General features: G+C 44.1%; 1 protein-coding gene across 2 annotated transcripts in view; it reads left to right on the top strand.

The window, feature by feature from the left end:
• Positions 1–26,882, top strand: part of LOC148481816 (uncharacterized) — a 99,496-nt gene that overhangs the window by 27,133 nt on the left and 45,481 nt on the right. For both annotated transcript variants that reach the window (XM_088452982.1, XM_088452983.1), the window contains exons 2-3: positions 14,905–15,439; positions 17,244–17,334. In XM_088452982.1, the coding sequence (XP_088309108.1) occupies positions 14,905–15,439; positions 17,244–17,334 (626 nt within the window). The remainder of the gene's footprint in view (positions 1–14,904; positions 15,440–17,243; positions 17,335–26,882) is intronic.

The raw sequence follows: 26,882 nt of genomic DNA, 5'->3' as shown, positions 1-26,882 counted from the left end.
GTGAGGAGGGCGAGGGAGCGCAGCGCTGGAGCACCCAGTGCACGTGCCAGGAGGGAAGGAAGGCGAGCATTCCGGGAAAGAAGGAACGGACTCGCGGGCTGCCAGATTCGCATGTCTCATCTGGGGAAGCCGCAACTGCTGAGGTAAGGGGTAATGAGCAGTGTGGTAGGAGGGGGGGGGGGAGTGGTGATGGGGCATGGTGGAGGAGTGGATGCCAGGGTTGGACGCAGCGTGGTAGGGTGGGGGGAAGGGGGAACAGCGGTGATGGGGCATGGTGGATGAGAGGATGCCGGGGTTGGAAGCAGGGGGGTGAGCAGAAAGGTACTGCTACACTGGGGTAAGGCTGGATGTGGAAGTGGGTCAGTAAAGTTACAGCTAGCAAAAATACAGTGGAGCAGATGACTGCAAAATCAATTAGAAACAGTGATACTCAGCCCAGTATGTTTCCAAAACTGTTAAAGAGGAAGATTACTCCTCTTCCAGACTATTTATAATGAATAGCAGGGGCCTTGTCCTTTATTACTGCCATAGGCTACTATTTTGATGGATACAATCCTGGCTACGCCCCCCTTCCCATACTTGCCTACCCTCCTGATTCGGCCGGGAGCCACCCGAAAATCGGGTGCCGCTCCCGACCCCTTGGAAAGGCAGGCAAGCCTCCCGGCCCCCGGTGACCCATCCGGCCCCACCCGTGCTTGTAGGGTAAATCCCCGGCAGCAGGGGGCCGGTGACGCGATTCGCGCTGAATTGCGTCATCATGGCCCCGCGCCCTGCTTCATAGTACCATTAATAACGGCATTGTAAAGAGGGGGCGGGGCCATGATGACGGGATTGCGCTGTCATGCCCCAAGTTCCGCCCCCAAATTCACGTCATTTGCTGGTCACGCCCCCTTTTTGCCGCGACCCACCCCCCACCGAGAATGGCCGACAGCTCCCTCCCGGAAAGAGGGAGCGAGATGTAGTCAAAGCATGCCCCTTCCTCTCCTTTAACCCCTGGTAAACTAGCAATATTCCATCACTAAACAGGGTGCTTATCTTTCCTCAAACTTATTCAAATATTCGGATCTATTTATGTCCAGTCATCATATGAACTAGTTGGTACATTATACTATAAAATAGTGTTTGATGTGTTGAATCTTGTGCGGGATCACCCCCTACTTTTTCATTATAAATGGGAGGGGCAGACAGACAGGGGTAACACAGATGGGGTAGACAGTGAGAAAGGAGAAATTGGTTTTTAAATAGACACTCTGATCTGTAAGTAAAACCACCTTTCCTGTGGTCTAGTTTTACCTTGCACAGTCCACTGGCCAATGTCTTTTACAATTTGGGTCTTTCTGCCCAGGCACAAGCTGAAAAGGCCATGCATGTGCAGTAACAGCAGCAAAGTCTCAGGGAGGAATCCTCCAAGAACTTCCGTATTGCAGAAAAGTCACTGGAGTCTTGATTTGTGTCTAATTGTTTAGACTTGTACCATTTTTTATTATTGGTGGACTTACCAATACTAAGATGGGAGTTATATTTAAGAAGTGATATTGCCCATAGCAACCAATCATATTCTACTTCTCATTTATCTAGCACCTTCTAGAAGATAATACCTGGAATCTGGTTGGTTGCTATGGGAAACATCACTTCTTAATAGAACTCTCATCTTAGTAAATTTACCCCAATGAGTCTGAATGTCCTATTATTTTAGATAAATACAAACAAAAGGTATATTTTAATATTTATCATATTCCAATTATTCAATTTTGTACAAGGATTTTTCTTCTTTTTTATCCTCCTCCCCTGTATAATGTAAGCTCTCATGAGCAGGGCCATCTTCCCTCATGTGCTTCTCCTTCCCTTACTTATACTATAATTTACTCCTAACGCCCCACAACGGCACACAACACTTAGTTGCTGACACCTTGCTGCTTATTTCAATGTTATAATCGCTGATGCAGCTATGTTTAGAAACCATGTCCTTGTCCTGTATTGTTTTCTACTGTTAATAACTGTTTTCTTGTGTGCTTATTTGTTTACATACTTTGTATAGTTCTGCAGAACCCTTGTGGCACCATATAAATAAAGGATGATAATAATAATATTAAATATGTATGTTTAGATACTGATGTCAAATGATGTTAGATCTTACTCTAATCAGTGGATTAGGCATTATAAACATTGCAAGAATTAAGACTTTTGCCAATGACACGGATAGTGTTCTGTCAGTACTCAAAACTGGATTCTTTTGAGTTACCTAATGCCCCATCTGTGACAAATCACAATGCAGCACAATTTAAAGTCACAGAATATGCCTTTAATGCCACCCGATAATATGGTAACTGACTCACCGCGAATCATGGCGTAGGATACCATATTGCCGGAGCAATTCAATATTGCTCAAGCATGTGATCCGTGGAGAGGGTGCAGGACAGAGATCAAAAAGTTTAAAAGTTAATCAAATGTAAAAAATTTATTGTTCAAAGGAAATAAACCATTTTTTTTAAAGATGTTGCTCTATTATTGCATTATATGTTGTCCATTATAGGTTTCCACATGAAAAGGCATTACCACCATCGCTGATGATAATAAAGTTATAGTTATAATACCTTTTTAATGTATTGGGTGAATCAAAAAATAGTCCTTAATGCCACAATGGTGCTATTTGCCCTTTCATGAATATATGTCCATTTATTATTAAATCGTGACAAAAAATATGGCGCTGGGAAAACAAAGGCTGACAAATGGGGCAGAGAAGACATGTAGGAGCTGATGAGGCTGGTATACTATAAAGTTTAAACATGATCGCCTCCAAGATTTCATCCACAGTGCCGTCCTCCTCTGGAACTCACTCTCTCGCCCAGTCAGACTCTCTACCAGTCTTCCCAGTTTTAAACTAAATTGAACTGTATATATTTGGACCTTAGGACCTTGTGTGGATGATATGCATTTAGAATTGGAGATATGAATTTCAAATTAATGTATCAGTGAGGAAAGAATGAATATGCTGAAGTTGAGCATACAGTAAGTGAGTTACGGATAATTTAGTGGGGTGGAACATGAGTGGGAAAGTGTTAGTTTGAAAGTGAATTATGCAATAAGGCTGGGTTTTAGAGTTTTAAAATAACTTTAACTGAAAACTCTTTGGTGAAGTAGAAGTAAATGTAAACTTATTTATATCCATGTTTCTAAGGATCTGACCTTAACGATGCTCATATTTCCTAAACTGTTTTACATGTACACTATACCTCATCTTTTTCAGTTTGCAGATTGTGATTTTCATTATTTATTTAGTCTACTGCGCAATTACCACTTCTACTGCTACTGTCTAATTCTCAAGAAATCCATAAGTATGAACACGTATACAATATACTTGTTGGTCTCTGTAATTTTCACTGGCTGTTCCTACTCTATATTTATAGGTAACAATATGTCATTGGGGTAGATGTATTATCTTTACCGAGGCGAAACAGGAAGCACTACCAATGAGATGTATAAACATCCCCCTCCGGCGCTACCCGCTAGAGACCGCAGCGCACCAGCCTAGTGCTGATGCACTGTGTCTCAGTCTCGGCCAGCTCCACTGAGCATACACGGGATCTCACAAGTATCTCAAGATCCCAGCGTGCAGCTTGGAGCCGGTAGCGGGGACAAAGGGGTAAATTTACTAAGAATCGGGATTGACCTGATTTACAAAGTGATTCATCTCAGTATAAATCGCCGGAATTCGGGTGATTTTTTTCCCCCTTTTTTTTTTTCAAATTTACCAACAGGCGATTTGAGGCACTGAAACGTGTTTGTAAAGAACAGTGGGTCTGATTCAGACCCGGTCGCAATTGCTGAACGCTCGCAACCGGGTCGATGGTGGCCCAGTGTGCATGCGCACGACGGAGCCGGCTCCGTCGTGCGCATGCGCGAGACCCGGATAGCGACGGGCATTCCGTCGCTCCGGGTCTCGTACCAAAGGAGGCGTGCTGTCGCTGTTGAGTGACAGCACGCCCCCTTTGGTGGGCGGGCCGGGGGAGTGGCTACCCAAATGGAGGCGTTCCCATGTGAACGCCTCAGTCTGGGGCCGGCCCCACTGACATCACGAGTGGGAGTGGGAGAGATTTCGGCTCTGTTTGAGCCGAAATCTCTCTGGGGCTTGCAGCAACGAGACCCTACCACAAGGGTCTCGTCGCAAGCCCGATGGTCGCGATAGTCTTGACCATCGCGACCATCTTCCTGGCCGCTCGCTATAGCTGTGGGTGTTCACCCACAGCTATACTAGCGGCCAGGAGGCCGTTCTAAAAAACAAATAGCCCGGCCCTGATTCAGAGCGAGCGCTCTGTCAGAGCGTCCGGCTCTGATTCAGGACCAGAGTTTACAATTCTGAATTAATAATTATTCTATGTATAGTCCTGTGTAATATGATGTTAATCTGATTTACTATGTAAATTACTGGTAATAAATAAAATTGTATTCCAAGGGTTGTAATCAACAATGGTGAAGGTAACATCAGAGTAATAATATTCACCAGCGGATCCCTCAAACTCACAGAACCGCCCAGTACTTACCCAGTGGGGTGGTTTATTAACCAGCAATGTGATTGTACAGCTGTACTCACAGTTATGCACATATAGACTCTTGCATGGATTGGTGTTTGTGAAGAGCATACAGGTCACCAGCTGGTGACTGTATGTGGGTAGCGGTGCTAGCAGGCATATAATACAGAATATTTCAGGGTCTCTCAGAGCTATGTGGGACGTGTCTGGGTCCCACTGTGGCGTTCATTCACAGTGACATATGACAAGATGGCGCGATGCATGAGCAGAAGACCTAACAGTGGCTATCTTGGTTAGGGATTGGTTTCTCCTTAAAAGGAGCATCATGGAGACTGTACAGTAGCGCACTCCACATCTCAGATTGCATGTAGGAAAAAACAGTTTGTATCACTGCCTGAGATATGCTCCGTGTGATTTCCCACTCATTTATAGTATGATGTGAAATAAAGATTCATTTTACAAAAAGATCAAAAGTGTCAACCTGGAAATAATGGTGCTCCAAGAATAGAAGCTTGGCATCCGAGGTGTAACTTGATTTATTTATTTATTTGTTTCTTATTATAGAGACTGGCAGAAAGAATTTCAGCAGAGATATGATCCCAACATAACAAATTAATTACAGTACATAAAAAAGGATAGGATCTTTAATGCTATAAAAAACAGCCATGTATAATCAACTGAAAAATGTAGCACATATAGGTTATATTTTACTGATCAGCCCAGTTCTTTTATATTATTAGTAACTAGGGCATCTTTGTTACTGCTTTAAAAACCACTTTGGTTAAATTAGGTCCTACAAATGTTACAAAAATAACTAGGGCAATACATGTTCTGAGAAATACCAGAAACCCTTGAGGAAGGTTCATGTCGGAACTGAAACAGCCGATCAGGCCAGACCTCTGTTTGCTGACTTACTTCTCCATGACAAATCGATAAGCACTCTTTTTTTTTACCCATGTGGCAATGTTGCTTGCATTAAATACATTGCTATAAAGCTTTGAAAATGAAAAGTTGAGCTGGTCTTTTCTATCTCCTGGTCAGGCAATGGTATACATCATGGACTACACTGAAGTGCCAAAAGTCATAGGATAGCAGTATGTAAAGGTAATGATGGTAGGTGGCGTCACTGTGCAATGACGTCTTGGTAATATCCATACCTGCATCAGTTGTAATCTGACTGCTCATGAGTCAGTTTGAACACCGACTAGGCTGCTCATTCAAGGCGACGTTCATTTTAGGAGTTTGAATGGGACATGATAGTGGGTTCCTGACGATGGGATATTCCATTTCCGAAGTTGTGTGGATATTCCACATTTCTTGATCTATGGTGTCGTGTGTACTGGGAATACCTCATGGAAGGCATCACCACCAACCGTGGATAGCGCAGTGGCCAACCAGGGGTGCTTAATAATCATGACTAGCGGCATCTGACTAGAATTGTCTGTAGCAACACTTGCTCAAATCACATCCACATTCAATGCAGGAAGTACCAGATGCATATCCAGCAGTCAGTGCAGCATTCTTTAGCTTACAGGTGGAAGCAGAAAATCCTCCAGCGTGCCCCTGTTAACATGACGACATTGGACAAACCGCCTCACATGATCTCGTAATCTTGCTAATTGGACCCTAGAGGACTAGCCACATGTGGCGCAGTCCGATGACTCACAGGTCCAGTTGTTTCAGGCTGATGGTAGGGTTCGGGTGTGGCGCAGACACCATGAGGCCATGTTCACAGTTGTCATCAAGGCACCATGTAGGCTGGTGGTGGATTAATAATGTAGTGGGGTGTGTTTAGATTGCATGGGTTGGTCCGCCTGTCCACTAACTGCTACGTTGCATTGCTTCATGACCATTTGCAGAGGGGGTCCAAGGTGCTGGTTTTGGTGGTGGGCCCATCTCCCCACCATAAAATATTGCAATTTGTAATGTCAGGCAGTGGGAACAGGATTTAATGATGCGATTTAGAGAGTCCATGATACTCTGGTAGACTAGGAAATTCACTCTAGTGCCTGTGCACTAGGGACTATAGATTGTTAGATAAACTGGGGCCAGCACTCATGTGAATGGTTCAATATTCCTGGTAAATCACTGCATAACATGTAGGCACTATACAGAACAGTTAATAGGCAAATGTAATTTAAGGGAAGTCCAATCTTTGATGTTGGGGCTAATTCCGAGTTGGACGCAACGGGGAGAATTAAATTCAGCAAGAATGTACCACTGGGCATTGCAGTGATGTCCGGCTGAGCCAGGGGCGTTTCTACAGAGGACTGCACATGGGCTCCCTCCTCTCTGTCTGGCGGCCGGCAGCGCACTGAGCTTTGCACGGCCAGCGCCAGAGTTATAGACTCTGGGCACTAGAGTGCCCCCAGAGTCTATAGAGTATGTGCAGGTCACCGGGAAAATGGCCACGGTGGCCATTTTCCCTGTACTGCGCATGCGCAAACGACGAAAAAATTGCAGCGGCTGCCATTTTCCAGTCATTTTTACAGCGCCGAAGCCCCACTCTGACGTGGGACTCTGGAGAGGTAAGTAATACTATGGGTGCAGGGTGTGTGGTGCGGGGCCCCCCTGGACCCAGAGGCCCGTGTGCCCCGCACACCCTGCACCCATTAGAGATACACCCCTGGGCTGAGCACATATAGGCCAATTACCATAGTACCAACTTTGCAAGTTTTTCCTCAAGTGGGGTGCGATGCCGTCAGGACTCGATTTGCCCCTACGGAGCAGCACATTGTGTGTATGTCCAGGATTGAATTCTGCCCCAAGTGGCTGTGTTTGTGTGTTGCCACAGAAGTCAGATCTACTACCTTATGCTAATTCAATTTTCCATAGGGATAATGCGAGGATCTGTGCGTCTGCTAGTGGAAAGTTGATCCGCCCACTATTTTTCCATCCCCAACTGCAAATAAATGTCATGAGTAGTGGCGGTTCTAGGGGCGGGCTAACAGGGCCGTCGCCTGGAGCGCCAGCCCCTAGAGGGTGCCACTGAGTCACCAGGAGAGAGGCAAAAAAAAAATCTCTGAAAAAAAAAACCCAGCGCCGATTTCCCCGCCATCTAGCCGCCACCGCAGGGAGGCTGCATTTGCCGGGTGCCCACTGCTATTTGTTATCAGCAGGCATCCGGCTCCCTCCCTGCAGTGGCAGCCAAAAGCCAGAGCTCACTCCTGAGCTCCGGCTCCCGCAGAGAGCACTATGGGAGGGACGTCATGGCATAATGACGTCTCTCCCATACATACGTGTTGGAGCCGTGGACCGGACAGCAGCGGACACAGGAGCGGGGCTTATGGTAAGTATTGTGTTTGTATTTTAATTGTTTTTTTTTTTTTTTTTTCAGAAGCACCAGCACTACAGAGGGCATGGCTATAGGGGGGCATTACTACTGGGGGCATGGCTGTAGGGGGGCATTACTACTACGGGCATTACTACTAGGGGCATGGCTATAGGGGGGCATTACTACTGGGGGCATGGCTATAAGGTGCATGGCTACAGGAGGCATGGCATTAGGGGGGCATTACTACGGAGGGCATGGCTATAAGCGGCATTACTACTGGGGGCATGGCTATAGGGGGGCATGGCTATAAGGGGCATTACTACTGGGGGCATTACTACTGGGAGCATGGCTATAGGGGGTATTACTACTAAGGGAAATGGCTATAGGGGGCATTACTACTGGGGGCATGGCTATAGGGGGACATTACTACTGGGGGCGTTACAACAGGGGGCATTACTACTGGAGGCACATCTATAGGGGGGCACTACTATAGGGTACATTACCAATGGGGGCATTACCACTGTGGGCACTACTAATGAGGGCACTGCATGGGGGGCACCACTACTGGGGTAATTGTGTAAGGGGCACTACTACTGTGGGCATTGTATTAGGGGCACTACTACTGTGGGGCTTGTGTATAAGGGGCACTAATTTGGGCATTGTGTAAAAGGGGCACCACTGTGTGTCATAACATGAATAAGGGACTTCTGTGTGGCGTAATTCGAACTGGGGATAATGTATTATAAAGGGAATTACTGTGTGTAGCACAATATATTATACAGGACATTACTGCGTGTGGCATAATGTATTATAAAGGGCATTACTGCGTGTGGCATAATGTGTTATACTGGGTATTACTGCGTGTGGCATAATGTGTTATACAGGACATTACTGCGTGTGGCATAATGTATTATAAAGGGCATTACTGCGTGTGGCATAATGTGTTATACTGGGTATTACTGCGTGTGGCATAATGTGTTATACAGGGCATTACTGCGTGTGGCATAATGTATTATACAGGGCATTACTGCATGTGGCATAATGTGTTATACTGGTTATTACTGCATGTGGCATAATGTGTTATACTGGCTATTACTGCGTGTGGCATAATGTGTTATACAGGGCATTACTGCGTGTGGCATAATGTGTTATAAAGGCAGTAGCAGCTCCAGGCACGGGCAATCCGGTCCGTCGCCCGGAGCGCTACTGTTTCCGGAGGGTGCAGGAAACGCCCACCTCCCACCCAGCGCTATGGGATATATTTAAGCTGAGGGGGAAGGGAGCGGAGGAGGGAAGGGGCGGCAACACAGGACGGCGCTGGGCGCAGCACAACCTAGCGCCGGCCCTGTATAAAGGCCATTACTGCGTGTGGCATAATGTGTTATACAGGGCATTTACTGCATGTGGCATAATGTGTTATAAAGGCCATTACTGTGTGTGGCATAATGTGTTATAAAGGCCATTACTGTGTGTGGAATAATGTGTTATAAAGGGCATTACTGCGTGTGGCATAATGTGTTATAAAGGGCATTACTGCGTGTGGCATAATGTGTTATACAGGGCATTACTACATGTGGCATAATGTGTTAAAAAAGGGCATTACTGTGTGTGGCATAATGTGTTATAAAGGGCATTACTGTGTGTGGCATAATGTGTTATACAGGGCTTTACTACATGTGGCATAATGTGTTAAAAAGGGCATTACTGTGTGTGGCATAATGTGTTATAAAGGGCATTACTGCATGTGGCATAATGTGTTATACAGGACATTACTGCGTGTGGCATAATGTGTTATACAGGGCATTACTGCATGTGGCATAATGTGTTATACAGGACATTACTGCGTGTGGCATAATGTGTTATACAGGGCATTACTGCATGTGGCATAATGTGTTATAAAGGCCATTACTGTGTGTGGCATAATGTGTTATAAAGGCCATTACTGCGTGTGGCATAATGTGTTATAAAGGGCATTACTGCGTGTGGCATAATGTGTTATAAAGGGCATTACTGCGTGTGGCATAATGTGTTAAAAAGGGCATTACTGCGTGTGGCATAATGTCTTATAAAGGGCATTACTGCGTGTGGCATAATGTGTTATACAGGGCATTACTTCATGTGGCATAATGTGTTAAAAAGGGCATTACTGCGTGTGGCATAATGTGTTATACAGGGCATTACTACATGTGGCATAATGTGTTAAAAAGGGCATTACTGTGTGTGGCATAATGTGTTATAAAGGGCATTACTGCGTGTGGCATAATGTGTTATACAGGGCATTACTACATGTGGCATATTGTGTTATAAAGGGCATTACTGTGTAAAACATACAATTATTCGCCACGAGGGGAGAGTAAGTGTTGGGCACGCCCCACAGTGTGATGAATTGGGGGTGTTCCGCAAGGACACGCCCCCTTTCTGGAAGCGCTCCCGCTTTCAGCACGTGCAGAGGAATGCCATCTAAAAAAAGGTTTTTTTTGTTTGGTTTTTTTTTTTGGGGGGGGGGGGCGCAACTGGGAACTTTCGCCCTGAGCTCCACAATGTCTAGAACCGGCCCTGGTAGTATTGGCACTTGCACCAGTCCTATGCTGGGTGTAAAACATCTATCTGAAAGGTGTTTCTTTTTCATAAGCATGACTGAGAATAGCACGGGACTCTAGCTACAGTGCTACACGTCCATGATACTCCCCAACATTTCTGTGCAATGATGTTGTTGCCGTCCAGTTCCCATCCTGAAATGCCCATTTCCAGACAAAATCTATCCCACATAGAGGGGTATTCAATATGAGACGTTAACTTCACTGCCGAAGTTAACGTTTCATATCGGAGTTTTTACCTGCGTTAAAGTATCGGGCGCGCTCCCGCTTATCCCCGTATTCAATATAAAATTAACGAAAACGGGATCCTCCGAAGTTGGATTTGCGTAAAGTTACGAATTTTTCCTTAAAAAAATTGTAAGACCCCCCTAAAGTTGTAAAAACATGAGGGATCACTATGGGTACCCCCGTTTTAGCCTTTAAATGAAAGTCGGGGATTTAAATAGCCGCAGCAGGTGTTTTTTTCCTGACATTGAAGAAGTGTTGCAGAAGAGCACTTAGGTTATTTTTTTAGTTTTTTTAAGTGGTCCCATCAAATTTGGGGTACGTGAAAATGGGTACTAGCATATTTTTAAGTCCCTAAAGTAAGTTTTTAAAAATTCTGCAACTATGCACCTGCCGCTAATAGCCTATTCTAGAAAACACCTGCCGCATACTTGCAGAATAGCCCTGAACCTATTTCCCTATTGTTAATAATTTTTTTCCCATTTTTTTTTTTTTACACCCCAATTTTTAAATTATTTTTTTGGGGTGTCCCTATATTTTTTTTGACTTTTTTTGACACAGTTCTTTTTTAAATGTCATTCCCAGGGGTGCAGGCTATTTTTTTTAAGCCTGCACCCCTAAACCCCAATTCTGCACTTTTTTTCGACACCTATTCAATGGCAAAAAGTTATCCCCGTTTTTTATCACAGACTTTTCAAAACTGCGATAAGTCTCTGAAATTGAATACGGTGTAAAAGTAAAACCTGCGATAATTATGTCATAGCTCCGATATTAACTCAAAAACGGACTTATCGCTCCCATATTGAATACCCCTGTTAGAATCATAGTTATCAGTAACTCTAAATAAACTGCATCAATCATGTGGAATGCTGTCTATTTTGAATCTTGGCATGCGTAAACAACCAGTATATATTAAATAAAAAATAATATACATATATAAATATTATTTCAACAGGCATTTTATTATTTTCAGTGAAGATTGAAAGTTGAAGTATCTGTGTACAAGTATAGCATTTAGATCTGACCTAGTTCTCTTTTTGTGACTAATATTTGTTTCTTTTGTGTGTTGCACAACCAGTTTGCTGGCTTTCCACCCAAACAAAGACACCTCCCCTTACTGTTCTGTTTCCTTGTCTGTTACCCATTCAGTTGTACTTGTCTAGTTAATAGGTACCAGATTTTCAACCTCAGCTTATCTTTTCAGCATTATCCAGTATGAAAACAGCTAATAAACAACCAACTCAGATTACAATAAATTACAAGCAACAATGCACTTAAAGCATACTGACCCAAACCAGGGCATCCTGCTCTCTCCAGGTGTTGTGAAACTACAAACCACAGGATGCTCTGCCAGATAGAAGAGATGCAGCGCTGGATGAATATAATGGATGCACCGAAACAATGAGGCAGAAACCAGTTCAAAAATGACATGTAAAAATGTATTATAAAGTATTTGTATCAATGTACATAAACCAACATCAACACAGTAACACAAAATAGCACACATATGATATTATATATAATCCTAGGAACCTAGCTGGCAGATCAGTGATTTGGGTGAATACTCTCCCCCTATCCCTAATCCTTACCCCTATCCCTAATCCTTACCCCTTTCCCCTAAACCTCCCCCTAGTGCCTAACCCTAACCCCCTCCCTCTGAAGTCTAATCCTAACCTCCCCTCTGCATTTTTAATTTAAGAGTGTCCCCATTTTTAGGAATTGTGTGACAGTGTGTGGCCCTGAAGAAGTTCAAACCTAGGCAAAAACCTAATCCATGTGAAACTGCCAAATTTGGTGGAGCTACGTCCAAAACTCTGGTTCGTGCACTAAATGACAAACAGACAGACACGCTTTCTCACTTGTTATATAGCTATGCACACTAGTCAACAGAAAAGGGTCTATAAAACATTGGGTTTAATGTGCCACTATGTAAGACGAAGTTTTCAATCCAACTTGATATTTAAATTTTGATTTTAACTTTTGGAGAGAAAGTAATTATATTGTAATGGAATAACTTCCAGAATCTTTATTAGCTCTTTCTGTTTGAAGCCAGTATATTTACCTCAGGAATTGCACTCTAATATCCATTAAACACTTGGGACTTATACTGAGTTTACCATACACATTTATTTAGTGTAAAATATGCAAATTTCTAAAGCATATGCTAAAAAGAAAAAACATATGCCTACATTCATGTGTAGATCTGACACTTGCTCATCCTTACGTTGGTAGAGAATGAACCGTGGAGGGTAGGAGTGGACTAACACAGTTCAAACACAGTAACGATTAGAGATGAGCATTTTGGTTCTACTCCGTTATTTTCAACAAATTAGCGCAAGTTCGGGTTTATCTTATTGTCTATCCAAAACATGTGAGAGCCGGATAGGCAATAAGATGCCATTTTTCAGATCCAAACATAACCATGTAGAACCAAACCACTCAACTCTAGTAACGATGTGCTTGTGTAATTGTGCGGCAAATGCACATAGAGATGTGTATACACCTGTCGGCAGCCATAACACTTTTGGGTCCTGAGAGCTGTTGCAAATACACAATGATGATGACGGAAGGAGCCAGCACTGTCTACCGGCATCTGCGTAGCTGATTGTTAATTCATCTCTCTAGCTGATAGTGTTTGCTTTACTGGTCATGCCAATGGTACAGTGGCCGGGAGCGAATTCAACTGATCTGGACGACCAGCCCAGAGGCTGCACTTATTGTGGATTTCTGCTCACACCCTCCTGAGGTGTCAGCAGAAATCTGTATAAAGAAGGGGTTTGGGGCTGGTCATGAGTGCCGGAGGCGCCTTAACTGCAGAATCTGCACTTAGCATGGGAGAAGCCACTTAACATGGCTAATCCTGTGCTGTAGGGTGGGAGAATGCGGCCATCGTGACCAGCCCTGAGATAACAAACAATTTAATTAGCTCCCACCAACTTTAGATGGGAGTTGATTCTCTCAAATAATTGAATTGTCCCCTTAGTATCTAATATATAATGGAGTATATACTACCAGTGGCGTAAGTTAATTCGAGACGCCCGGAGGCAGGTTATAATTTGGTGCCCCCTCCGTCACAGCCGCTGACACTGTATTCTAGTAATTCCCATGCAGACAGGCTATAGATAGATTAAGGCAGAAGCTGATGGTCTGACATGGCGCAGTGTATGGTGGTTTCTCAGGTGTCGGGAAAGGGTGCCATGTATTGGGCGGCCATGACAGTACACTCCGGGTACATAGTTACAGCCCTAGGTGTGGACAATGGAGGAGGTGCCCCCTCAGAGCTGGAGCCCAGCAGCAGGCGCCTCCATTGTTTCCCATAGTTCTGCCCCTGTATACTACTGCTGCATAGATGGATTCATCTTCCTATTTACCCAACTCAGCATATGGGAGGAAATGTAGTATTTTTAGAGCTAATTTTTGGAAGCATATGCGTCTAAATCATCAACAACCACTTAGGGGTCTATTTACTAAAGAGTGTTAACAGACAGAGTGAAAAGTGATAAGAAAGTGATAAGGTGCCAGACAATCAGCTCCCAACTGTCATCTCACAGGCTGTGTTTGAAAAATTACAGTTGGGAACTGATTGGCTGGCACCTTATCACTTTCTTATCACTTTTCACTCTGTCTCCTAACACTGCTTAGTAAATGGACTCCTTAATCTCGATTTGAACTGCTAGAAATTAAAGAATGAGAGGGCCTGATTCAGAGGTGCACGCATTTCCAAAGTAATGCCGATGTTCATGGAGTAGCTACTACAAATGCGGAAAAAGTCCCGAACACCCAGCATAAAGGTGCTGTTGCGATTGGGGCCGACTATACCAGAAATGGGGTGGTGATTGGGAAGTGGTCTAAAGTGAATGCAAAAAAATATGTTCCATGGATGTGTTATGGGAGTGTGTCAGTGAAAGCAGCTGCTTTCCCAGATGCAGAGCTGCAGCCACAGAGGCCATGATAAGATGGAAAAATTGCACCTGCAAGTGTTGATGGTGCATGCGCTGATGGTGGTGTGTCACCGGTGGTGTTACAGTGTGCAGAGATGCTGAAAGTGAGCATTTCAGTGCTTGCTCATTCAGACGCAGGCTGCTACACCAGGAGGAGACCGAAACCACCATTTGCATATTATTGCAGCCTCAACTCCGGTAACTGACGCTCGAGTGGACGCAGCAGCATCCACCTCTAAATCAGGCCCAGAATATGTATACTAATACAAGGATCCTTGCTTACATTTTTATAGTGTGACCTGTGCAACATTATTTCAGTATCACCTTTAACTTTGCAGGCAGATCCTGAAGATTTTAAAAGCTTGAGATCCAAATTTCAAAAGGACCTTGGAGAAAATCCTAGAACCAAGCCTATTTTACCAGCAAAACCTGGATTTAAACCTATTGTACCAACAAAACCAAATATTCAGCCAATCACTGATCGCTGCTTTCAGAAACCAGTACCCAAAGCTACATCTTCTCCAGATTTAGAAGTCTCCCCGAAAAGTGATCCCTTCATAGTTCCAAGTAAACCATTACAATCACATCAAAGCTTCTCGCGCCAAAGTAACTCCAGACCCTTCCTTGAAGCGTGTATCAATAAACCATCGGTTCCGGCCACTAGACCAATATTACCAAGACGATCTTTGAACAATCCTCTTAATAAAAACAATGTTAACTTCAATGTGAACAAACCTAAATTAAAACTTTTACCAAGTGAAGCTGTACTGGGACCAAAGCCAAGGAAACCTGCTCGTCCTCCTTTTGTAGATCTTGAGAAATTCAGGAAATCAGATGATTTTGATGACTATGTCACAATGAACAGTTTTCTAGGTATTTACTGTTTTATTACAGAAGTATCTTTTTTTTACAGAATGGCGGCATTTGCACGCCTGTTGCAACCGATAGCAACCAATGTAATTTTAGCTATAATTTTACAAAACAAAATGAAATGTATAAACTGCTTGCTATGGTTACAAATCTATTATTGTCATTATAAATTGTTTCAGAAGTGAACTAGCTTAATTATGGAACAGTGACTTGAATTATCTATTATATAATGCTGCAAGGCATGTGTCTAGTAGCTGCCAGTAGAGAGCTGCATGGCGCCCGCGGACCCTCCCTCTCCCCACAGCTCTCACTGGCTGCCTGCTAGACACAGCCACAGCCTCTTCTCTCCACCAGAGATAAAAGAGAGACAGGGGGAGTGTGACAGAGATGAAACAGACAGTGGTTGACAGTGCAGAGATGGGAAGTTTGGTGAAAACACCTGTCAGCAGTTAGAGCACAAAAGCAGGAACACATTTATATGTATAGGTATAAATAACAAAATCCCAGAGTATAATAATGATGACATTACTAAAATATTGATGAGATAGAACTGGTCAAAGTCTGCTTGCACCAAAGGCGACTCAATAAAAAAATTACGATGGCGGTGCCTCAGAGATGAAAATTTGGTGCTTTGGATGGCACATTTCAAAATAGATTTTTATTTGTACTATTTTCATTCAAGAATACATCAAGGATACCCAATGAGAAATGTCTGCCTGCTAAGATTTCTTTATGCATTGTCACAAGGGGTCTGTTGTCTGAGGGCGTTGGGTACTGGATCTCGATGGTCAGCTTAACGGCATAGGGATCCCAACAGAATCCAGACAGATTTCTGTAAGTAATATAACCCTTACTCTAACCCTTCCCCTAACCCACCACTCCCACAGCCTAACCCTAACCCACCCCTCCCACAGCCTAACCCTCCCCTCCCACAGCCTAACCCTCCCGCAGCCTATCCCTAACCCCCACGTCCGGCAGCCTAACCATCCCCTCCCGGAGCCTAACCCTAACTCTTCCCCTAGGGCCCAACTCTAACCCTGCTCCTAACTCTATACTTACCTCCAAAATCTGTCGGGATTCTGACAGTTGGGTTGCCGCTGTTGGTATTGTGTTACTGTCAACATCATGACTGTCGGGATGCTGACTTACATGCTGTCTGAGGGAGCAACAGAAATGGTGTGCTTCTGTCCTCCTATGCACACTGCATTTTAATATTAAAATATATTTGGTCAAAATTTTTAATGTGCACTTAGTAATTTTTTTTTTATTTTGGTAAAATATTTTAAAGGGCACATTAAAATATTATACCAAAATGAAAAAAAAATTACTAGCTGTTTGTCAAATTAGATCAAATGGCCCCAATTAAAAATAGAAGATAAAGCCTTCTATATGGTATTAAATGTAAGACTTGTCGCTCTATCAAAAAAGCATTTATCACTTTGAATGGTAGGAAAGGCCTTAAGGTTGCACTTAATCCACTCCTTGTAATTTATCTAAATATCTTCTTTTTTCCTATTTTGTAGTGTAAATGAACCTGTTTTCAGGCATATCAATTACAGCAACTACTGTACATTCTGGTACAAGTGCATCAATGATGATGAGAGTATCAAAGCAAGTGTGTAGATGGTGCTAATCACAAAGATGTGTAGAACTCTGCATTCAGGAGAATATACACATTTATTTCTGTGCTCGCAAGGCGAGAGCACATATGAACGATTTCTGTGCAATTTAGCAGCAGGACCACAATGTAGTGCTCTGCATATTAGATCACCTGCTACTATGGTTACATTTTTCTTTTACTTTTCAGTCCCAAAAGAAAGACAACAGTTAACCGCATCTCAATCTCAGCCTAACCTCACCACTTGCTATCCATCTTATAATACTCGTAATTCAACAGGGTGAGTGCCTGCTTTAATTCCTTATTTTATATCTTCATAATCAGATAATTTTCAACAATTTTGCAATGTACAGTAAAAACTAAGGGCCTGATTCCAAGATTTACACAATGATGATATTTACGCAGATTGAGCGATTGTCATCCATTGAGCATGTGCGAAAACTGCAATGCCCACGTGCAGCGATTGTATTGATTTTATGCTCACCCAGAGGATTCCCTCGCAAGCTGAGTGACATGTAGTCAGTGTTTGGGGGAGGTAATGCGGGATGGTGGTGATTACAAAACCACAGGCGTGTCTGACCGTTTAAACTCCATTTCATGGGAGTGCACAATTTAGCCATTGTGATTTCCTTCAGAGCATGTGAGCTCTCAGCATGTCAGGAGAGACGCAGGGGTAAATTTACTAAGATTCGAGTTTGGTCGAGATTGCAATCTCGGGTGAGTTTAGCCATTTTTTTCAACTCTCAAATTTACTAAAGACAAACTCGGGTGAGTTTTCTCTCTTTTCACTTGAAAACTCTGGTGAGATTGCAAATTCGAATAAACTCACCATCGGCCAAACTTGGAAATCCTTTTCATGAAAAAGATACAACTTGGGAATTTACTAATAAACATGATTACAATCTCAGGTGCAATTGTAGCAAACTCGCAGCTAAAGAGTAGTTTCAAAAAGACCACCTCCTGAGCTGCGAGTTTGCCAGAAAAATACACAGATGAGTGTGATCTGTGTATGTTTCTTCATGTAAAGGGTTAATATTAGCCAGTCCTGGTTCCTAAAAATATGGGTAAAAAAATTAGTAGGGTTCCCCCGTATTTTAAGAACCAGCACTAGGCTGCTGACCTGTCCTGGATTTAAAAGAGAGAAAAAAATTGTGTAGGGGTCCCCCTATTTTTAAAACCAGCACCGGACTCAAATCTGGACAGGGTTTAATGCCACAGCCAGGGGACCAACCCTATCACTGGGTCTCCCCGGCCAAAGCATTATCACCCCAAACTGGTCAGGCCAAGCTGGGTATCTCAGGGGAGGAGGGGACCCCCCAATAAAGGGGTCACCCCTCTCCCGGGCACCCCAGGCTTATGCTGAAGCCCAGGGCTCTTCCCAGGACCCGTGTGGTGGGTACAGGGGTAATAGTGGTGTAAAAAAATAGAAACTATTGTTTTTTGCAGTGGAACTACAGGTACCAGCATGCCTGCCCTTTGGCACTTGTGGAACTACAAGTGCCATCAGGCAGACGGCACCCGTAACCCCACTGTAAAAAAAAATAGTTAAAAAAACCACAACACACACTGTAGTAAGTACAAGTTTATTACATACACCTACCACACTCACACATACTTACTTACTGCCAGATGTTCTATCCTTTTGACCAGTAGAAATCCAGTGGGAGTACCTGTAAAATAAAAACCCTATACTCACCTAAGTCCTTGCACTGGTCTCTGTAGCATCCCCGGGTCTTGGCAAAAAAACAAACCAACACCCGGACCATAAACAGACATTAGCGATGCATGTGTGTGACCACATACATCGCTACCCAGCTACTTACTGACTGATCAGACCACGTGGAAACTGTCAGAAGCCGGAGCCAATCAGCGGCCGCTAACTATAGAGCGGCCACTGATTGGCTCTCGCTCCTAACAGTTCCCACGTGGTCTGGTTCTTTTCACACCACTACTTCCCCCACACCCACCACTCCAGGGGTGTGGGGAAGAGGCCCGGGCTTCAGACTAAGTCTGGGGTGCTCGGGAGAGGGGGTACCCCTTTATTGGGGGGGTCCCCACTTCCCATGAGATCACCGGCTTGGCCTGACCGACTTGGGGTGTTAAAGCTTTGGCCGGGGAGACCCGGTGATAGGGTCCCCTGGCTGTGGCATTACACCCCGGCTGGATTTGAGTCCGGTGCTAGTTTTAAAAATAGAGGGACCTCTACACAATTGTATCCCACCTATTTTTAAAACCAGGACTGGTCTGCAGCCCAATGCTGGTTCCTAAAATACGGGAGAACCCTACTCGTTTTTTCCCATATTTTTGGAACCAGGACTCGTTGAGCAGCTCGGAGCTGATTATGCTTTTTTGGGGGGGACCCTACATCATTATTTTTTAATATCAACCCTTTTTGTACAAGTATAACACACAAGCAGCCTTCACATGTCTCACTGATATGTGTAGGCTTCTTGTTCTGGAGAGTTTGGCCGAGAGAAAACACTGCAAATGCGGGTGAGAAATCCCTATCTAAACATATCTTGCAACTCGGGTGAGTAATCTCGATCAGATAAACCGTAAGAAAACACACTCTCAGCAAAACATGATTCTTGGTAAATTTGAGTGTTTCAGAAGCATAAAATCAGCTGAGCTTCAGCGAGTCAAATCAAGTTTAAAAACAATGAAACTCAAACAAACTCAAATCTTAGTACATTTACCCCGCAGTGTTTGAGACAGGTCAGACTTATCTTACAGGCTACGGGGTGCCCGATGTGCGGTCATATTACCAATGTTTGCATTGTTGAATATTGTCCGACGGATATGAGAAGGCAGCAGTGGGCGTCCCTATGCTCAGGTAAGCTTTGGAAGGCATTAGTATATTTTAGCAATTGCAATCCGGTGGAGCTCTCAGTTGTGATTGCATTAGTGCAATTCTAGGAATCAGGCCCTAAATGCAGAATACTTTTGAAATACTATGTACTGAAATGAATACTAGATATACACAGTTTTGGGTAATGTAGGTTATAGACTAGGCTTTCTTTGGTTAGCATGTAGAAATACCAAGTGTGTGTGTGTTATTAGATATTTAAGGCCTTATTCAAAGACAGAAGTAAATCCAGCTAGAAAGTGCAATTGTTGCAACCATGTACTGTGAGTAGCAAATTATTAAAAGTGTAGACAGTTTTAGGGTTGGGAGAGGCCATGTATATAGGGCATATACTTACACTGTATAAAAATAAAGTTGCCTAGTATTTGAGTCATACTACTCTCCCGGAATGTCCAGAGACTCCCAGAAACTCAGGAAAATCCCAAATTTTCCTGAAAATCAAATTCAATTGGCACTCCATCCATAAGCTACAGTCTTCCAAGCTGCACATGGACACTGCTAAACAAGGTTACAACAGTTGCTAGAGAGCATCCAACCTGTCTTTGATAAGAGCTTAGGCTCCCCCCCCCCCGCACTGTGAATAGATGCCGTGTGCATGCGCACTGTATCTAAATACCAAAGCCTATCTTAATCCCAATGCCAGAACGCCGAAGGACGCCAGCCCGAACAAGGTAAGTCTGGGGAGCCCTTAGCGTTGGCCTCTGGGGGGGAGGGGGGTTAGGTTTAGGGATCGTATCAGGGTTAGAATTAGGTTTTGGGGGTGCAGTTAAGGTTATTCAGCCCTAGGGGGGAGGGTTAGGCACCCCCCGGGAGGGTTAGGTTTAGGGTGCGGTAAGGGTTAGGCACCTCCGTGGGGAGGTTAGGGTTAGGCACTAAGGGGGGAGGTTAGGGTTAGGCACCACTAAGGGAGGGCTAGTGTTAGGGGGGGAGACGGGTAGGGTACTTACCTGCCCTCTCGGGATCTTCTCCCTTCGGGATGCCGGCATCGGGATATTCAGCCGCCAGGATTTCATTCCGTTTATAGTAGGAATGCGATGTGCACCCAGAGTCCTATATCTCCACACGCTTATATGGTACTTGCCATATTTGTTACTCCAAATTATTTTCTATAGATTGTTTTGAAAGAATTTTCATGTAAATAGAGTAATTGTTTGCTTTTATCATGCTAAGTTTTTTCTTAATGTATCTCTGGCATAGAAGCTCATTGGTTATATAATGTCCTTTTACTATAATTCCACTTAAATTAGAAACAGTAGTTTATTAAATGTTATAATGTGCTAATGACATTGCTATGCCATCCAAAGTCCACTGAAAGATGTTGCATGTGATAATAATAATCAATTCAGCAAATTTCCTGTGCCATAAATCTCATTATTAACAAAGAAACTGCTCTTTGTTGTGTTATTAAAAGCAAACATGTTAATTTGCTTACATCTCACTGAAGTGACATTTGTACTCATTATTATTAGTTAGGCACATAGCAGTTCGCCTACATACTGTAAATTGTAAATGTAATATACTGCAGGTTTCATGATGTAATTGATTATATACATATGCTTCTTAAGTATTCTTTTAAAGAAGTAATTTTGACAAAGTATTATTATTCTTATTATTATCATTATTATTATTAGCAACTAACATTTATATAGTGAAAGCTCATTAACAACTCCCTGTCTGTATGTATGTGACCCTGCCTGTAATGTGTGTGTGTGTGTGTGTATGTATGTATGTGTAACCCTGCCTGTATGTGTGTGTATGTATGTATGTGTGACCCTGCCTGTATGTGTGTGTGTATGTATGTATGTATATTATTATTATTATTTTCATTTATTTATATGGCACCAAAAGTGTTCCACAGCGCCTTACAAAGTACATAAACAAATTGTAGACAAGCGACTTACAGAACAATACAATACAATACAGGACGTGGATAATATATATTGCTACATTAGCGACCATATCACCCAGATAAGCAACAGAGCATAAGCAACCAAGTGTTAGGTGCCCTAGTGGTGAGTAAGAAGTAGATGAAACTAAAGTAAGGAGAAGCACAAGAGGGTAGATAGCCCTGCTCGCGAGAGCTTACATTATAAAAATTTGGGGGAAGACAAACTGGTTTGACACAGATGGGGTAGATGGGGAGGAAGGAGCATGTAGCAGGGAGTTAGAATGATAGCTGGAAGGCTTTGATGAAGTAGTGGGTCTTGAGAGCCCGTTTGAAGGATTGCAAAGAGGTGGAGAGTCTGATGGGGAGTGGGAGAGAGTTCCAGAGGTGGGGAGCAGTGCGGGCAAAATCTTGGAGGCGGGAGTGGGAGGAAGTAATCAGCTGTCATGAAAGGCGTCGTGCATTAGTTGAACGAAGAAAGCGGAGAGGAGCGTGAAGGGAGATGAGATCAGAGATGTATATGGGAGAAGATTGGGTGAGGGCTTTGTGAGCGAGCATGAGAACCATAAATTGGGTTCTAAAAGGGAAGGGGAGCCAGTAGAGGGCTTGTAGGAGAGGGGAGGCAGATGTAGAGCATTTGGAGAGGCAGCAGCATTAAGGATAGACTGGAGAGGAGAGAGGTGGGATTTGGGGAGGCCAGATAGGTTTTAGGTTACAGTAGTCCAATCTGGAGATAACCAGTGAGTGTATGAGGGTTTTAGTAACATCCTGGGTGAGATAGGGTCTGATCTTAGAAATATTTTTGAGATGGAAACAACAGGACTGTGAAAGGTTATGGATATGTGGTTTGAAGGAGGGATGAGTCCAGGATAACTACAAGACAGGGCACCTTGCGACTAGATGAGATAGTTATTCCATCAATTGATAAAGAAATAGTGGGAAGTGAGGTGATGTGGGAGGGTGGGAAGACGATCAGCTATGTCTTAGACATAATAAGTTTAAGAAATCGCTGGGACATCCAGGCAGAGCTAGCAGAGAGACAGTTGGAGATACAAGTCAGAAGAAATGGGGAGAGATCAGGGGAGAAAAGGTAGATTTTAGTATCATCAGCATAGAGATTATAATGGATGTCAAAAGAGCTGATGAGTTCACCTAGAGAGGAAGTATAGAGGGAGAATAGGAGAGGACCAAGAACAGAACCTTGGGGAACACCTACTGTAAGAGGCTGTGGGGGGGGAGGAGCCATGAGAGGAAACTGAGAAAGATCTGTAAGAGAGGTAGGAGGACAGCCAGGAGAGAGCAGTTTCACGTAGACCAAGGGAGTGAAGGATATGCAGCAGTAGAGGGTGGTCCACAGTGTCAAAAGCAGCAGAGAGATCAAGGAGAATGAGAAGAGAGTAGTGGCCTTGGGATTTGGCAGCAAGGAGGTCATTGCTGACTTTAAATGTATGTATGTATATATATATATATATATATATATCTATATATATATATATACACATGTATGTGTGACCCTGCCTGTATGTATGTGTGTACGTGTAACCCTTCATGCCTGTGACTCTGCCTGGGTATGTGTGACCCTGCCTGCCTGTATGTATGTATGTGTGACCTTGCCATGTATGTATGTGATATATAATATATATATATATATATATATATATATATAGCGGTTATATTATATAGCACACACTTGGGGGGGCGCTGTAGCACGCTCATGCTCTGGGCGCACTGGCCACATGCTACACCTCTGCTAGTAAGTGGTTCCTGCTCTCCTCTCAAGTCTCAACTGATCGTTCTCCATATCAACAAACACGAATGAAGTGGGGTACAGCACATATGTCAATTTGTACCAATTTAAAATATTACACTGCGGTATCAATGACATACAGTGTCACAAGATTTTTTATAAATAAAAATAATATACCGCACTAACACTTAGGGGCATATTCAATTTGGCACAATTTTTAACGAGGTAAAAACCTTGCGCCCCTCGTGCCCAATTTTGGTATATGCGCACTCCCGATCCCCACGGTATCCAATTGAAAAAATGCCTGCGAGTCTCCGGTGGTACCCGCGGCTCCTGGTGGCATCCCCTCTATCATCACACTGGAGAGGGGGCTGCTGGGAGTCCTGGGGGCTGCTGGGAGGCTCCAGGGACTGCTGGGAGATGTAGTTCTCCCAACCCCCATTCTGGGGGAGCACACAGACACTGTGGGGGTCACAAACACCGGGGGCTACACACACACTTTCAAACAATCACACACACACTGACATACTCACCCTGCTGCAGAAGACCCGGCTTCCAAAGCTGGATACAGAAGAAGATGCAGAAGACAGCGCTGCAGAAGGTACATAATTAAGGACTAATTAAGCAAATTGGAAACTTCCTATTGCATAATTAGTCCTCAGGGGGGGGTGCCGCCGGGGGCCCAGAGCAAGTCCCTGTGATTTTCACAAAAAACTAAGATTTTTGAAAAAAACACACTTACTCTGGAGGTGCATGGTAAGAAAACTTCTCGGGGCTCTAAATTGATAAAAACACTCATCTAATTGAAAAGCAAATCCCGCACCTGCAGGAAAAACCTTGCAGGTGCGGGATTTTTCCTATTCACGCACCCAATTGATTATGCCCCTTAATGTCACAAGGTTAATTATTTATGAATAAGAATAACACACTGCGCTAACACTTATGCTGGGCATACACTACCAGATAAAATGTCTGTCAGACCGACAGACATTTTATCTGGCCGGCTGCCAGCCGCAGAAGTCGCCGGCATACACTGTGAGATTTCTCTCACAGTGTATTCGGCAGACATCTGCGCTCCGCTCCGTAGGAAGGAACACAGGAAATGTCTGTCTGTCGGCTGCGCTGGGCATACACTGCCCGATGCGGCCGACAGTTTACCCGCTAAATATCGCATCGGACGGGCATGCTGGACAATCCAGCATGCCCGACTGAGCAATATTTAACCCTCGGTCGCCCCCCCCACACACTACAATTATCGCGGCGATCCGCCGATATCAGGCGGATCGTCCCGATAATTGTAGCGTGTATGGCCAGCATTAGTGTCACAAGATTAATTATTTATGAATAAGAATAACACACTGCGCTAACACTTAGGGCCTAATTCAGAGCCGCTCGTTGCAGACGATGTTCGCTAATGTGCGCATGCGTGCAGTTCGCAGTGCACGTGCGCAAGCTAGCACAAGCGATCAGAATGTGCTCACTCGCCCTACCGTGACAGCCCAGTGGAATGAGTGACAGGAGAGGCCGTTTGTGGGTGGTAACAGGAGCAGGGCAGTAGTAACAAGGGAATGGAGTTGTGGACGCAGGCGTGCCAGAGTGTTTCAACGCCGTTTCAGAGGCGTGCATAATTAACAGGCAGCGTCATAGTACACGTCAACTGATTGATTTTTACACTGAACTGCTTGCAGTGCTTGCGGTAGGGTACAGTCAACCGCTAGCCCTGCGGTCAGATCTGATGGTTCCCGATGTTCCGACGAACGCAAGCAGGTGGCTAAAGACAGGCTGGTGGGCGTCTATAAACACAAAGTGATGGCTCACCAAGACATAGTGGGCGTGCTTATGTCTTGCTGTTCAAGCGGATGCCTTGAAGTCACTTAGCTGAATTTCCATATGCTGGGTGCAAGCGCCCACATCTAGCGAGTGGGTCTGAATCAGGTCCTTGGTGTGCTAAGATTAATTATTTATGAATAAGAATAACACACTGCGCTACCACTTACAGTGATGTCATTATGTTTTATATACAACGCATGTTATTTAGCACTTTGTTGTGGTTTTGTAGTCTGCGTGTAGAGTAATCATTTATTTCACAATTGAGGAAGTGAAAAGTTGAATATTAGACTGCGCTACCACTTACAGTGTCACAAGATGAATTAGTTATGAATAAGAATAACACACTGCACTACGACTTATATGTGGATGAAAAACCGCGGTCTGGCCGGCAGTGTCACCAAACAATAATAGCACAGCTAAGTTGCTAACGCACGCACACAAAAAAGCACTTTTATTTTTTTTACACTGAGGATTACCACCCCTGAATGAGGCCGCAGCCCCTTGATGAACAACACAGACAGCACCCGTTTTTGATGGACAACAAAGCACCTCTGTCGTGTGTGGACAGACCACCTGTAGAGTCACAAATACGTGGACTATAAAGTGGGGCAGGTTGACAATACAATAATAGCGCAGCTAAGTTGCTAACGCACACTCACAAAAAAATAACACTTTTATTTTTTTTACACTGTGGAAGAGCACCCCTGAATGAGGCAGCAGCCCCTTGATGAACAACACAGACAGCACCCCCTCTTTATGGACAACAAAGCACCCCTGCCAAGTGCGGACAAACCACCTGCAGAGTCACAAATACGTGGACGATAAACGGCGGTCTGGCCGACGGTGTCACCAAACAATAATAGCACAGCTAAGTTGCTAATGCAGAAAAAAAAGCACTTTTATTTTTTTTTACACTGGGGAAGAGCACCCCTGATTGACAGAGCACCCCCATGGACAACACAGCACCACTTTTTGACTGCAGCCCTAGCCCCTTGATGGACAAGACAACAGCAGCAGCCCTTATGTATAATAACACAGCAGCAGCCCTTTGATTGACAGGACAAGTGACACAGCAGCTGCAGCACCCACTGAAGCCCCCCTTTATATACTGCAGCCCCAGCCCCTTTATGGACAACACAGCAGCAGCCTTCAGCCCCAGACCCAGACAGGACAAGTTGGTCAACACACTGACACAGACAGTGACAGCAACACAGACAGTGACAGCAACACATCTGTTCAGTTCACCATCCACACCCGGAGTGAAAATGGCGCAGATTACCGGGACCTTTATAGAAATCAAAACCCGTGAGGATCTGACAGCGGGAGGATGACGTTTTGCATCGTTTTGAGATCCGAGTCACGCGGAAAACCCAAGCCTAGCTCAGTTCTCGCCTCATATCTGGAAGTCCGGGTGGGTCCGGTTCTCTGTATCTCTATATATACACACACACAGACAGATTTTCAGTCCCAAAGAACCAAAAGAGACCAGCACACCAATTT

Source organism: Taudactylus pleione, unplaced genomic scaffold (assembly GCF_031769625.1).
Source record: "Taudactylus pleione unplaced genomic scaffold, aTauple2 ptg000560l, whole genome shotgun sequence".
NCBI classification, from domain to species: Eukaryota; Metazoa; Chordata; class Amphibia; order Anura; family Myobatrachidae; genus Taudactylus; species Taudactylus pleione.
This window is presented reverse-complemented; position numbering and strand designations above follow the sequence as displayed.